The 15865-nt window shown below is 45.3% G+C and overlaps 1 protein-coding gene across 1 annotated transcript in view; it reads left to right on the top strand.

The window, feature by feature from the left end:
* Positions 1 to 6659: 6659 nt before the first annotated feature.
* Positions 6660 to 15865, top strand: part of LOC109895271 (immunoglobulin superfamily DCC subclass member 4) — a 62164-nt gene continuing 52958 nt past the window's right edge. Inside the window, exon 1 of the mRNA XM_031830816.1 lies at positions 6660 to 7070. Coding sequence (XP_031686676.1) covers positions 6995 to 7070 — 76 coding nt within the window. The 5' untranslated portion in view covers positions 6660 to 6994. The remainder of the gene's footprint in view (positions 7071 to 15865) is intronic.

Below are 15865 nucleotides of genomic sequence, written 5' to 3'. Positions count from 1 at the left end.
GGCCCAGTCTCAACAGTGCTTATTAAAACCATCTCTAATCACATGCACCGTCAATAGAAAGCCAAAACACTGATAAGAGTTGGCTGGTGGTGGGGGTTCTCTCTCCCACAGCTAACAAGGCCCCCATTGATGGGGCACTTGAGATGACGACATGTTAGTAGAGCAGGACTGAGCTTTCCTTCCCAGAGCAGGACCGAGCCACACAGCCTTTTACTGAGATTTAACGTCCACTTTTAAGCTAATTATGTTTTTTTTAAACTGTATGTTCAACGGCCCAGAAAAGAAGATAGAGGACAGAGTTCATGTTTTCTCTCCTCCCTCCCTCCCTCCCTCTCTTCACCCCTCACCTCTCCCTCTGTAGGCAGATTGGTAGGAGTGGGCAGAAGGCTGGGCTTTTGTGCCTTTGCCCATGAGATCATAACCCAGGATGTGCTCAGAATAATGAAAAGAGGGAGGCATTACATCATGAACACACACACACACTGGTCCCTCATTGAATAGTAGTGTGTGTGTGTGTGTGTGTGTGTGTGTGTGTGTGTGTGTGTGTGTGTGTGTGTGTGTGTGTGTGTGTGTGTGCGCGCATGTGCGTGTGTGAGGTAAGTACATGTTTGCCTTGTTAAACTCTGAATATGAATGTCCTCCTCCCACCCTGTTCCCCCCTCAGTGCTCCAGGGTTGGGCATGCTGCCAGTGCACCCTGGTGGTATTGTACTACTAAAGTAAACCATTTGCCCAGTCACCCTAAGTCTTGGTTTCTATGGAGACCCCTTACCTCTCGCCAAGCATGCACTCGGCACCCCTCCAGTGGAAGGGGGTGGGATAACACCAAGCCGGGCCAATCACACACACTAACCTAATTTACATATGCAAACATGGACCATGAACTTCACCATAGTGCACAGTTTGCTCCCCAAATGATTCTACTAGTGTTAGTTGAATGGCTGTTCTGAGAAGAAAAAGACGTAGTAAAAAGCTATTCATTTCACCCAAACCACTTTTGTTGTTTAAATTGCGCACAAATTGCATCATCTGACATGTAAATGAAAAAATAAGTACATAAGATACTTATTTTGGTCTTTTGTCTTTTCTCGTCCCCTGTAGCATGTTCTTTGTTGACATAACTCATGGTATGTTTGTCTGATGTAACATCCCCTCATCTTTTCCACCAGGGGGCAGTGTTCTGTCTGTGTCCTCTTCTCTCCTTGCTGTAGAGCAGCCCTGCTGCCGCCTGTCAGACAGATATACCTTGGGGGGACGAAACTCAGCCACTGTGGAGGCTACTGCAGTCAGCACGACCAAAATGCAAACACCTCGGCACTTCAAGAACACTGTGACCTCTACAGAGCACAAAGGCCAGGGCAGGAACCACAGCCAGAGATAGAGTCCAGGAGAGATATGGGAACGTACAGGTGGCTGGGAGGGGAGGCAAGAGAAGAAAACGGATGCTTATCTCAACTACTTTGCAAGGACTTTTTGACAACCATTAAAAGTGTACAGCGAGACAGGACAGGGTTTGGGTCTATTTGGTTTTACAATCGCTCTGCCTCAGCCTCTCCTCTGAGAATAGTAATCCTGTCTACTACTGCCATCCATTGTCCAAGATGTAAAGACCCACACACAACCAATTAAGTTTTAAAAGGCCCTAGGAGAAGAAGGAAACATCTGATTTGTTCACACACAGGAAAAACACAAACGTTGGGTTCATTGCCTGAAGAAAAACTACTTTCCCTGTTCACTGAAGCCTGACAACTTTACTATCCTAATTGGCCTCATTAAGTGGAACCTCAATGTGTGCAAATAATTTGTCTGCAATAAGCATGCCCTATCTTTATCTCTCTTGGCTCGCTCTCACTGACTTGTTTTCATTGTGAAGAGAAAGGAGTTAAAATAGGAACCCATAGTTCCTGGGGCAGATGTAGAATCTTAATTTGATCACCCTGTTGAAAGAGGACTGTCCAGCTATTTAAAACAGGTTGTGTATTTTAGTTTTAAAAAGGCGTCTGAAGTTTGTATTTTCCACTTTGGAATTTCAGACTGGATTTTCCCTTACAAAAAATGTATCAACTCCTACAAAATGTCCATTGATTATAATCTACATAATAATTAACGTATCCTGTTGTTGCAGGATTATTTTCTTGCTGTAGCAACCTGGCTCAAATGAAGATCCTATATCTGTATTGTGTTGTCCTGTGACAAAAATAACCTTTGATGTGGTAATGAGAGAGACCAGTGTAGAATCACAGCGCCACAGATCTCAAAATGTGTTCCATCTGAACACGGTCTATTGCGAGGCTTGTTTCTGTAGTGTTAACAAATCACAGATGGGGTACTCTTGTTGTTGTTCTGGCAGGTTCTGTCAGTTTGTGGTTTGGGGGGAATAGAGTGAATTAAGATCAGAGCAGAGTTGTCAGCTAACATTTTCTAGATTGTTGAATTAGTCTAGCCAGCTATCTAAACTTGTAGTAATCATGGTCGATTTACCGACCTGGGGGCCCCCATTGATCCTGTTAGTCACTCTCACTCAAATATCATATTAAAAACTGCAAACATTTCTCTTCACCATATGGCAAACTGTGTAGAATGGCATGGAATTAGCTGTAAAACGGTGAATAGAATTGCATGAAACATGTTATAAAATTGCAAAATCATCTCTCCGCCACATGGCAGAATGTGTAGAATTGCAGCAAACTTTGCTTTAAAACTGCAACTGCAAACAGAGCCTCTGCTCCTGTCATGTTACATGTCACATGTCACACACGTAGAAGTTGTCCTCTCTTCCTCTTTTTCTTTCCCAGTCACCGTTTGAGATCACACCTTTAACAAGCAACTTTAAAAGCATTTCTAAATCTTATAAAGGTTTTATAAAGGCTTCATTCATTTAGGTTTTGGTTAAAGTAGGAACATATTTCTCTTGGGTAAGTAATCACTTTCAGAATGCAACCTACTACACTTTGCATGTTGATGGAGCGTTTTAATTGCAGGGGTCATATACTATATACTGTACTACCTCTTACGGACAGCTGTTCCTGTATTGAAGTAACCAATGCACTCAGTATTTTATGACGGCTGGTGAAAGGAGAGAAAGCATTGTCAGACCACAAACACTCAAGTCCCAACCACATCTGGTATTACACTCAAAAGGAACTTTTCTAATTCAAGAGCAAATTATCCAAATAACAACACAATCACAGGATCTGTGTCCGCACATGGTATTGAAATTCATCCCACCTGGCCCAAAACACCAATCTCTCTGAATGTAGCCATAATCCAATCACACGGGACGCATTTCAACACCAGGCATAGACAGAGTGCATTGTACATTGGCGAGGCATTGAACAGGAGATGGGAGTTCTTCTTACCTATTCACCACAATAACAGGATGGACTCAGATCGACCCGTCAGATCCCTGGAAACGAGGGGCTGCAATGCAAAGTGTCTGTGCAGGCTCTAATCCCTCAGCCACATTTCTCCAACCCATCTCCTCCTGTAGGCATACTATTCCCCTGGCTGCAGAGCAGAAACGGCACATGGGGCTGCTGGGTATGCCACAGCATGTTATTGTCTCCTCTCTCTCTCAGAGGGCTGGGGTCCAGCTGGCTCCTGCTGTGTGTTTGCATGTGAAAACCAACGGTGGGTCCCTTAACACATGATGCAGGGCAGGGCTGGGCAGGGCAGGGCAGGCGGCGACTAGATGGGTGATTGGGATGCAGTCAGAGCCCTTCACTAGTGAGCACATGTTCAATCCCTGGTCCTCATCTTTACCCTTTCTCTACCTCCCTCTCTCTTCTCTCCCTCTCTCTCTCTCAGCCCTCTAGATTGGGGAGAGGGTGAGGCTGCCTGCCCTGAGAGTTGAGATAAAAATGACCTGCCAATTCAACTGATTTAAGGGTACTAGTTAAACCATATTGCAACTAGGGAGCATGTATTATGTTGGCTATCGTAATGATGTGTGATATGAATAGTTATCTGGGAGAAAGCTTGCGTTTCTGTAGGCTGTATGAGTGCCACATGTGCGTCTTGAACACATGGCAGGTGCACCCAACCTTGGATACCACAAGTGGCGACCCGTCATTCAGGGCAGGTGGGGCAGCCTAGCTCAGTGCTTTCTGTGGTGGTGGGGCAGCCAGCGGAAAATACGGAGCGTAGGGCTTGGTAATGTTCTCTAGTTGTGCCGTGATTGGCTCAGTGTTCTGTCACTCATAGGGACACTACGTCACTGCCAAATCTAAGGGTAGAGCTTGAAAATTCAAGCTCCTTGGGTGCTGCCATAGAGTTACATTAGAAGTGTCCATCCAAGAAGGGTCAAGGTCATTGGCCACAGATAAATATCATGTCAAATCACGTTACATCTACAGTAGCTTTGATAGGACTGATCATGTCAGCATCATACTTTTAAAATCTTAGCTAGCAGTCATCATCATGAATCAAGTCGACAATCTACTGGCAAACCCTTTTAATCTTTGTCAAATGAATATACATTATAGATAAAACGTATAAGTGCTCATCGGCCATTGGACATAAATATTACACAACATGTTGGCTATTGCAAATTCAACAATGAGTGGTTTGGAAGGAATAAGTGGCTAACTGCAAGCATTGCAAAGCAATCATTAGCCTGCTATTCAGTGGAGTGGGTGTGTGGTCCCAATTCTGGGTTTAAGGGTCTCTTTTCACATTAAAATGATAAACATTCAACATTGGCCATGCTGTCAATCCAGCATGATTTCTGGAGCACTCTAAACAACTGTTAACTCAGAACTGGGAAATCTGACTTCAGTGAGGGGGTGGCAGGGTAGCCTAGTGGTTAGAGCATTGGATTAGTAACCGAAAGGTTGCAAGTTCATATCCCCGAGCTGACAAGGTACAAATCTGTCGTTCTGCCCCTGAACAGGCAGTTAACCCACTGTTCCTAGGCCGTCATTGAAAATAAGAATCTGTTCTTAACTGACTTGCCTAGTTAAATAAAGGTAAAATTAAAAAAATGTAAAAAAATAAACTGGGAACTCAGAAACAAGCGAGCTCCGACTGGGAAAATACGTTTTGAACCTTGTGTCCAGTTGTCTTGAAAGCACTATAAATCCAGAGAGTGTCAGACAAAATTTTCCCACAAAGGCCCGCAGCGCCACCTTTCTGTTCAAGTGAGCACAGCACAACACAGTGAGTCCAAAAATGTATTGTATGCTGCTGCATAAGTGATGTAATATGCCAGGGAGATATGTATCCCTTAGCTAAGTAAGTATGTATCCCTTAGCTAGGTAATACTAAGTGTATGTTGTGTAGTAAGCTGTTACTAGCCCATGTGCCTCACCCTAATAATTTGGTATATTTTCCCCTCTTAATTTCGCCTACTGTTCTGACTTGGTGGTGCACATGTGTAACTGTATAGCTTTCATCCGTCCCTCGCCCCGACCCGGGCTCGAACCATGGACCCTCTGCACACATCAACTACAGTCACCCACGAAGCATCGTTACCCATCGCTCCACAAAAGCTGCGGCCCTTGCATTGCAAGGGGAACAACTACTTCAGGTCTCAGAGTGAGTGACGTCACCGATTGAAACGCTATTAGCGCGCACCACCGCTAACTAGCTAGCCATTTCACATCGGTTACACATGTAGCCTATAACCTGTTTTAGAGAAATGTAATCATTGAATATTGTAAGAGCTTTCGTTGTCTGCTTATTTATATGCAGCCTTTATTTATCCTACTGTTCTGACTTGGTGTACTGGGAGAACACTGTAAGAACGGCCCATGTTCTGAATTCTTTCGCTGTACATTTCAAAAGTTCTGAACAAATAGATATATTGACTATGTCAATCCCATTAATGTCTTAACCGATTACGGATTGCTTCTTATCCGCTTGTCGTCCCCTTATGCCATAGTTTGTACATCTCAATTGTCAGTGGAAACCACATTTGTTTAAGCAAGTCAGCCAAATCAGCTATGTTTTTTAAAGTCAGTAAATGAGGCTGAATGAACTGTTTCACTGCCAGACAAGACTCAGCTGATATCCAGGTGTAGCAGTGGTAAAGGTGTTGGCTCTGCTGTTGGGACAGCTTTATGTAGGACCCTAACAGTTTGTGGGCACCGTTTGTCACTGTTATAGTGCAATTAATGTATTGTTTAGTGCTGTGTTGTGTAGTGGCTTTGCTGGCATGCATTCCCAATTATACATTTTTTGTTTCCCCCACCAAGATGTACATGCTAAAATCGCCACTGGACAGCACTTCTGTTTTAAACATCAGTTGACCAAGCTGTGTCTCCTTATGAAACTGCAGAATTGTATTTTTATATATTTTTTTTAACCTTTATTTAACTAGGAAAGACAGTGAAGAATAATTTATTATTTACAGTGAAGGCCTACCCTGACCAAACGTGATTTACGCTGGGCCAATTGTGCTCCGCCCTATGGGACTCCCAATCACGACCGGATGTGACACAGCCTGGATTCGAACCAGGGACTGTAGTGACGCCTCTTGCACTGAGATGCACTGGATTCGACCGCTGCGCCACTCGGGAGCCCAATACAGCGAGTTTGATTCTAGGTATTTTCTGGCTATATTGGCACGGCTGCGGCGCACAGCAGTCTATTCACGAGCGTAGAGCTCAAAAACGACGAAAGGGGGTGTGTGAAATTATTGGCAGCGTTTCAGGTGGCTCCAATAGACACCTAAAGCGTGACTTGCCCGTGTGTTTGAGCGAGAGTGTGCGTGTATGCGCATACGTCCGTGCGCGCGTGTGTGCCACACACACTTGCATTCGCTCACAACATGGCGATGAAGCGCCGAGAGACACGACGGCTCTCTCCCAACTAAATGCGACCCTGTTCTGAGTGAAAGCAGGGGACTATGTCAAAGGGATATACATGAACTAATAGCCAACTAATAGCCTACTTCAGAGAGGAGATTATTGCGGATTGCATTATATATATACATTGCTAGCGGTATAGCTGGCTGTAGAGACCCACACGCTGCTTCACCCCTCTGCTGGAAATCAATGCTTTACATGGCGGTGGAGACTATCTGGGTTTTCTATTTACTTTCGTTGGGCTTCTGTGGACCATCCGCTCAAGGTAAATCGCTTAGCTTAATAGAAATGTAATTGACTTGCACTCGCCTTTCAAGTTAGTAATGTATTCAATTATAGTTATCTTTCAGAACATATGCAGGTGCGATAAGAGATTGGTTAGTGAACACATTTTGCACCTTGCTCGTTGCAGTGTTTGTGTCTAACTGTTGAGTCTAGGTATCAGGACTATCTATCAAATGCTGCAACGTGCTTATTTTTGTTCAATAGCCTATTCGTCTTCCAGCACACGCTGTCTGTCGGGTTTCTCTTTATACCCAATGCTGGACTGCCGGTTACAAAGTTAGTTGCACATCTGCAACTATGTAACCATTATCTGCCCATAACGTATTTAATGTTACAGCGGAGTCATGCGTTCTTTGAAGACATGTGCTGTGGAGTTGAGTTTGAGGAATGTGGGTTGCGTTTCAAGAGGTTTAAATAATGAGCGTTAAACATGTGGCCCGTGGGTTTTCTGCACAAATATAATTTTTCACAATTAAAATAGCGTTGCCGGTGGGACAAAATCGTTTTTCAGATGTCACTATTTTATAAATCGAACGCAATACCCCATATTACGACAGTTGTTTGCCTCTAGTAAGGTGTATGCCAAAATAACACTGTTATTACAATTATTTATGAGCTGCTCATACCTGACACACGATCTGGATTTTTTTACATGCCTAAAACTAACGTTTTTTTCAAATCTATTGTCACATAATTGTATTTATGTTGTGCTCTTGCCTCGAAACAAATGAAGGCTTATTATGTTTTGGTGGTGTTTGAATCGTCATATCGGACATGTGCTTTGTGTTTTAGGGGGCTTGGGAGAGGATGCACTTGGTCGCTGCCTTTCAGGCATTGCGGTGGCCTTCAGATAGAGAAGGGAAGCTGTGATTTGAGAGCCAGGGAGCCACCGATAGGCGGCGAGGGAGCGAGGCAGGCAGGCGCTGAGCGATAGAGACCAGCCACAGCATTTACATGACAAAGAAAAGTGCAGGAGCACGGGAAGAGAAACATGAAATAGGCCGATGGGATTTTGTTCTGCTTTAGCCTATTTGACGTAGCTCACTTTAGAGGAAAGGCAAACATATTGGATCATTGCTTTGAAAAACCTGGAGGAATAGTGGTATCAGGGCTGACAATGCTTTCCTGTTAATCAAGATGCATGGAGGAGCGTCCCTGTTCTACCTGAATATGTACAAGCGTGACTTCAAGTATGGCTTGCAAACCTATAGGATCGGAAAATAAGTTGTTGACAATGTCATTTGGACTAATGCATTTTCAATGCTTGAGAGCACAAATTGTGTTCCTTGATAATGCATGTTCTACCCATTCTATCCATCATGTTGTCTCAATGTGGTTTAAAATGGAGATACAAACTACAGTACATTATCTTGAGGGGTTGCTTGTGTGTGTGTTTGGAGCAGGCAACAGTGGCATGTGCTCATCACAAGGCCCACAGTAGTGTGTTTGAGCATCTCCCTCAGCCCTCATACACGCCGGGGTGTGTTCCCACAGTGGAGCACTGTAGAGCCTTCGCTGGACTGGTGGGAGCTTTCGTGTGAGTGTGGCATGTTTGGAGAGAGAAAGAGGAATGTTATGGGTGGTGGGTTGGTTGGGAGGGTATTGTGGGAACTGGAGCTGGCGAATGGAGGTTGCTGGGTGGGAGTAGGGGGTGATAGTGGGGCAGGGATGAATGGACGGGTGCATGGGACTTCGCTACATCAGATCCACAAACAAAGAGCTTGTTTTTTTCCATTCGAAAGATCAAATGAAAATATGTCAACTCTGCTGAACTCATCAGGAACAAATGAATGCTGTGGGTGAGTGTGTGTGTGTGTGTGTGTGTGTAGACAAGCTCTCTCTCTCTCTCGCTCTCTCTCTCTCTCTAAACCAGTACTCCTGCTAGGAGTGTCACATGCACACCAACCAAATTATTGGGGTTTCACTGAACCCTCATCACTGCTTCACTCAAGAGGCCTCCTCTCTATGGTTCCCAGCGTTGTCTCCCATTCTCCTTTTATTCTCTAATCCTGACTCGCTCTAGTCATCCTATCTCATCCATGGTCAATGATTTAATGCTCAGTGTTAATCAGCCCACTGACCCCTGCTTCAATTTGACTCCTCCTCACTCTTCCTGCCTCTGTCTGAAACTCGACTGACCTCTGCCCCTCATAGTCCTTCGTCATTGACCCTGTTCAATGCCTCCCTCCCCTTCATTCCCCCCTTCTTTATGTAATCACATATATTAACTGGTTGTGATTGGTGAAAGAAGTAGGTTGGTAGGTAACCTTAGTTAGCCATCCAATCATATATAGATCTGTTTTTTTTCCCAGGAGTTGAGAAAGAAAGGATATCTAAATTGGAACAGGGCCTATATACACCTAATCCATCCCTATTCCATGCCACTAGTCTGCAGCACCCCACCTCAGCCCCTGTCTGCAGCTACCTCAGCACCCTACCTCAGTCTCTGTCTGCAGCTACCTCAGCACCCTACCTCAGCCCCTGTCTACAGCTACCTCAGCTCCCCACCTCAGTCTCTGTCTGCAGCTACCTCAGCACCCTACCTCAGCCCCTGTCTGGAGCTACCTCAGCACCCTACCTCAGCTCCTGTCTGCAGCTACCTCAGCCCCTGTCTGCAGCTACCTCAGCACCCTACCTCAGCCCCTGTCTGCAGCTACCTCAGCACCCTACCTCAACCCTTGTCTACAGCACCGTACTTCAGTCTCTGTCTGCAGCTACCTCAGTCTCTGTCTGCAGCTACCTCAGCACCCTACCTCAACCCTTGTCTACAGCACCGTACTTCAGTCTCTGTCTGCAGCTACCTCAGCACCCTACCTCAGCCCCTGTCTGCAGCTACCTCAGCACCCTACCTCAGCCCCTGTCTGCAGCTACCTCAGCACCTACCTCAGCCCCTGTCTGCAGCTACCTCAGCACCCTACCTCAGCCCCTGTCTGCAGCTACCTCAGCACCCTACCTCAGCCCCTGTCTGCAGCTACCTCAGCACCCTACCTCAACCCTTGTCTACAGCACCGTACCTCAGCCCCTGTCTGCAGCTACCTCAGTCTCTGTCTGCAGCTACCTCAGCACCCTACCTCAGCCCCTGTCTGCAGCTACCTCAGCACCCTACCTCAACCCTTGTCTACAGCACCGTACCTCAGCCCCTGTCTGCAGCTACCTCAGCACCCTACCTCAGCCCCTGTCTGCAGCTACCTCAGCACCCTACCTCAGCCCCTGTCTGCAGCTACCTCAGCACCCTACCTCAGCCCCTGTCTGCAGCTACCTCAGCACCCTATCTCAACCCTTGTCTACAGTACCGTACTTCAGCCCCTGTCTGCAGCTACCTCAGCACCCTACCTCAGCCCCTGTCTGCAGCTACCTCAGCACCCTACCTCAGCCCCTGTCTACAGCTACCTCAGCACCCTACCTCAACCCCTGTCTACAGCTACCTCAGCCCCTGTCTGCAGCTACCTCAGCACCCTACCTCAGCCCCTGTCTACAGCTACCTCAGCACCCTACCTCAGCCCCTGTCTGCAGCTACCTCAGCACCCTACCTCAGCCCCTGTCTGCAGCTACCTCAGCACCCTACCTCAGCCCCTGTCTACAGCTACCTCAGCACCCTACCTCAGCCCCTGTCTGCAGCTACCTCAGCACCCTACCTCAGCCCTTGTCTGCAGCTACCTCAGCACCCTACCTCAACCCTTGTCTACAGCACCGTACCTCAGCCCCTGTCTACAGATACCTCAGCCTCTGGGGGATGCTTGTGAACAAGTCCTGCTTAATAAAGATAATTGCATTTCATTGTCCTTAATGAGCTGTTCTGTAAATGGAATAATTATGTTAAGTTTGTTGCATCAATGACTATGCGCTTGGCTAAAGTTCTTTGAACTTTGTCTGTCAAAAAACAGCTTGTAATAAAAGCGGTCTTATTTTATTTATTGTGCCCATATCTCAATCCCTTGGTCCTTGAGGTGTGATTGCTGTGTTTCTGACAGCCCCATGGGGTGGAAATGGCATGTTTATAAGCATGATGAATGTAGTGTGTGTCTGACTGTGCCTACTAGGGCTGAGAGTTATCCAGAATTTCAGTCCCGTCAAACCGTAAAAAATGTTACCGCACAAAACCATTTACGTAACAGCGATCTTGATCCAGAAGAGGATTGAATGTCTCTGCTGTAACCAAGAAGTTTGATCTTGACATCTAGACACTTAGCTAGCGGGTCAGCAAGCCAAATGCACAGCTGGAGCCCTGAGCCAGATCTGATTTATTTGACACATCTTAGATGTCTTATAGTTATAAGCAGTGGTATAGGACGCAACCCCCGCAATGGCAGTGAAAATCATACCGTTGGTATTTCGAAATACCCCGGTATACCCCGGTATATGGTATAAACAGTATATCGCCCAAGCCTAGTGCCTACTCTATTTGTATGTGAGTGCATCTTGATCCCCCTGGAGATACACAGCTAAATTAGGATGCATATTATTTAAAGAGGCCCCAGACTGAATTTGAGCTGCATATCTTTGTCCGGTGAAGATGTTGGTTTGTATTGCTGGCCGAGTGTGTCTGTTCATGTTTGGTAGTGTCAGAGGACCAATCCTAGTCCCAGAGGTGGTATAAAGGATAGTTCAGTGATAGAGGGAAGTAGCTTGAATGAGACAGGGAGACTTTTACTGTATGTCTGGCCTCTGGTGTCTACTGGGCTCTTTATTGTGGTGGCATTGAGGTTCAGGGTTTCTGTGGTTGCCTGTATGTGATTCAGAGAGCTTCCCTTTAACCAGAATACTGTCAAACCTCAGACGAGTAGTCAGGAAGCAGAGGTCGTCATGTTAGTAGAACCTGTCTTTGTTGTGGATTACAATGCCAGTCAAAATGTTATTCAGCCAATTTTACATTAAAGTTCAGTGATTTATTTCACTCAATACATTTCAGTATCTGGAAATATTTGACTGGTTACACTTCATGCTATTGGGTGTGTGTGTGTGTGTGTGTGTGTAGTAAGACTGTAATTGCCCCCTAGTAACAATATTGTATGTAATGGAGCGTAATGTTTTTGTTGTTACCGGTGCACCAATTCAACTTTTCTGTGGTAGACTTTTGATCTGCACCGAAACGCTTTACTTGTATGTGTACCGTACGTCATGATGTTGAGATCCGTCCACCTGTGAATGTAAGACGTCCTCCTGCACTGTTGGAGATGTCTGGTCTCTAAAGCCTCCTTCCCTGCTCTGATGGCTGCCAGCTGGGATAAGAGCAGAGCTCATTCTGCTCAATTAGACAGCACCTAAATCTCTGTAGGCTGACGTCTAGGATTCCTCTAAGTTTCTCAAAACAACCTTTACACTTCAGCCAACTCCGCACTAAAAAAAGGCTTATTGGTTTTTAAGTGATGTATAGCTACTTATTTGCCTTATCTCTGCAATCGGTTTTGGGATGATTATTTAGTGAACACAATCATCGTTTTGGGATGATTATTTAGTGAACACACAGGCCTACTCCTTTTACATGGTCACGGACGACTGCTACACTGCATGACCCTCAAGTCCATTTCCCAGTACTGGCTGTGGGGAGTTCCCACTGGCTGTGGGGAGTTTTGATGTTCTCTAGAAATACATATCAGTGCCAAAGGGACTTCAGAGAGAGCGTTGTGAGTATTGATGCTCCCCCTGGCTATAAACAGCCCAGGATCAATAGTGCTGGATCAATATGCTGTGTGATGTGTTTGTCACAGGCTCAGGGATGGGTCCAGTCAGATGATCCCCAGAGTATTCCACTACAGCTAGGGCTGAATGTTAAAACACTCAGGTGCTGCTGCTGTGTGGCCACTGCCTACTGTCGGCTAGTTTTAACAGGACGATACTGCTATCTTGAAGAAAAGTAGTTGATTTGATGGATTCATTTTTGTATCGTATAATGCCACACGGTAGCTTCATCAATACATTTATTTTAGATTGTTCTTATTATGTCTGGCTCATTATGGTTTGTGAGCTGTGAAATCTAAGGGATAATAATTTAGCCATTAAAGGACGTGTCTGTGTGGTAAACGAGTCACAAGCTACAGGCTATATGTTTTTTGTTCTGTTGTGTGTGTGCTTTAGGCAGTGATGGTGATTTGTGTGTGTGTGTGAGAGCAGGGTCTCTTCCTCACGGCACTGGTTGGGTAAACAGTCATGCGATCACATTCCTTCCATTCCGCACTGCTGTCCACTCAGTCACATGACCAAGGAGGAGTAGCATGGGGCTTTTAGTGGGGAGGGGGACTGAGGAGGGGAGAGAACCCTGATTGAGTAGGCATGGTGCAGAGTAGGTCCCAGTCCCAAATAAATCCCTTGCCCCTACCTCTAAATACTTTGTGTATATCTGAAAAGATAAGAAGGGTATAAACAATATGTTATAGATCTACTTATAACTGCTCTAATTACGTTGGTGTCCAGTTTATAATAGCAATAATGCACCTCTGGGGTTTGTGGTATATGGTCAATATACCACGGCTAAGGGCTGTATCCAGGCAGGACACAACACTCCGCGTTGCGTCGTGCTTAAGAGGCAAATTGTCCATATTCCACAAACCCCAGGGGTGCCTTATTGCTTAATTAACCCTCTTTTATGCTAGGTGGGGTTTTTCACCACATTGCTTAATCCAATCAATGACTGTATATATGAATGGACAAAGCCATTGATCATGTGACACCATTCATATGTGAAGACTCAATAATAGCGCATTGAAGCCCAATGAAGTCGCTTAAGATGTGGTCTCATGGAGTCATAACATGCACAGTTTTAGCTGCTCCAGAAAGAGACGTTGCAGGCTAGCTCAATGCTGCCCCTTCTTATTGAGTAACTCAAGTTGAAGGCCGACTGTGGTACGGTATGCTGTCGTTAGCAACTAAATTGTTCTTCTAGCTTCTTTTGGGTGGGATTTGGTGTATTACAATCAATTATTGGTAACATAATTGTCGAGTACTTTTATTTGATTTACATAGCCATTTTTCCATTCACTGTAATGAGGGATCCTGTTTTCTGCTAACAATGCCTGCAGTACTGTGTTTGGCCTTGAACTTCTGTGGCTTCAATAAGAGGGGGCAGTCGTTCTATGCTGCATCCAATTTAAGAGACTGGAAGGGTTCAGTAGGAGCAGGAGCTAGGGGTTTATATTGGGCTCGGCGTAAGAGGTTGTACAGAATACACACACACAACTCTGTAGCATGTGACACAAATCCAACCAGATGACCTGGCCTCCACAATCGCCCGACCTCAAACCAATTTGAGATGGTTTGGGTTGAGTTGGACCACAGAGTGAAGGAAAAGCAGCCAACAAGTGCTCAGTATTTGTGGGAGCTCCTTCAAGACTGTTGGAAAAGCATTCCAGGTGAAGCTGGTTGAGAGAATGCCACGAGTGTGCAAAGGGAGGCTACTTTGAACAATGTCAAACATATTTTGATATGTTTAACACTTTTTTTTCATAGTTTTGATGTCTTCACTATTATTCTACAATGTAGAAAATAGTAAAAATTAAGAAACACCCTTGAATGCGTAGGTGTGTCCAATATTTTGACTGGTACTATGTCTATGTATAATTGTGGTGAAATATATTGTCCCCCTTGCACCATTCACTATTTATTATAAAATTCTTTGAAATTGAGAACTTTGGTGTTTACACGTATTTGTTTGATTTACAACTGCACAGAATCCCCCCAAAATTATATATTTCACTTAAAAAATTCAAATTAATTTGGTTGGGGGCAAGTGAGTTGTTTATTGTGTAGTTTATCTCACCTGTGGTAAGTTGCAGGGTAGAAATAGCAATTTAACCAGTAAAAAAAAAAGAGAGAACGGAATATTCTTACAGGTATATGACCAATGTATCATCTTAATTCATAACACACCACCACTCGGTTTCTATCAGTGCTGTTGATCACTGCCTCGTGATACTATCAAGTGTCTCCCTCCGAAACCACTTGGTTGAATTGATCAAATCAAATCTCAGACACAATAATAAAATGTCAAAGGGGGAGTTCTGGGTTTTTAATAGTCGGTGTCCCTCTCTCTAACAACCCTGCAGCTACAGTATATGACCTTGTGGTTGCCCTGGAAGGGCTTTTCCCTCCTGCAGCCTCCCGTCCGTCCCATGTTAGTTTTGTTGCTGGCGTTATTGACCCATTGATGTAGCCGTGGCCGCACCGAGGCCTCTAGCTCCATGCTGCTCTGAGGCCCTTTGTAAAGCCTATAGGAGCACAGGGCTGTGATTGAAGCAGCCCAGGATTTGCATGGATGAGTACTGTACATAGAGTGAGCACACCAGCAGTCCTGAAGCATTGGAGGGGAACAAATGCTAGCTCAGGCCATGTTTCTCTTCTGTTGTTTCTCTCTCTCTCTGTCTCTGTCGCTGTATCTGTCTGTCTGCCTCCTATTGTTAATGTTGCAGACTGTCCTTTTGAGTATAAATGTAAACATGAGAGGGAAGAGTCTAGCTCCCTGGGCCTCTGCTATCTCTCCGGGAACCGCATTATGATTGGTCACTTTACTGTACGCCTGGCCTATATGATAAACAGTATAAATCCAGTTTGTGCCAACTTGAGAGCGGTGTGAAAAGTCATGTGGGTGACTGTGAGAATCGTGCTGTAGCTGAACCGCTGGAACGGCCAGCACCTGACACTGCAGCTGCTGCTGGGGTGGCGTGCCTTTCCCCACTCAGTGTGTGACTCAAACTCTACGCAGCCTGTCCTGGATGGAATTACAGCATGTGGATATTACTCCTGAGAGTCAAACTGACAATCACCACCAAGGCAATGTACTGT

Source organism: Oncorhynchus kisutch, linkage group LG8 (assembly GCF_002021735.2).
Source record: "Oncorhynchus kisutch isolate 150728-3 linkage group LG8, Okis_V2, whole genome shotgun sequence".
Lineage (NCBI taxonomy): Eukaryota > Metazoa > Chordata > Actinopteri > Salmoniformes > Salmonidae > Oncorhynchus > Oncorhynchus kisutch.
This window is presented reverse-complemented; position numbering and strand designations above follow the sequence as displayed.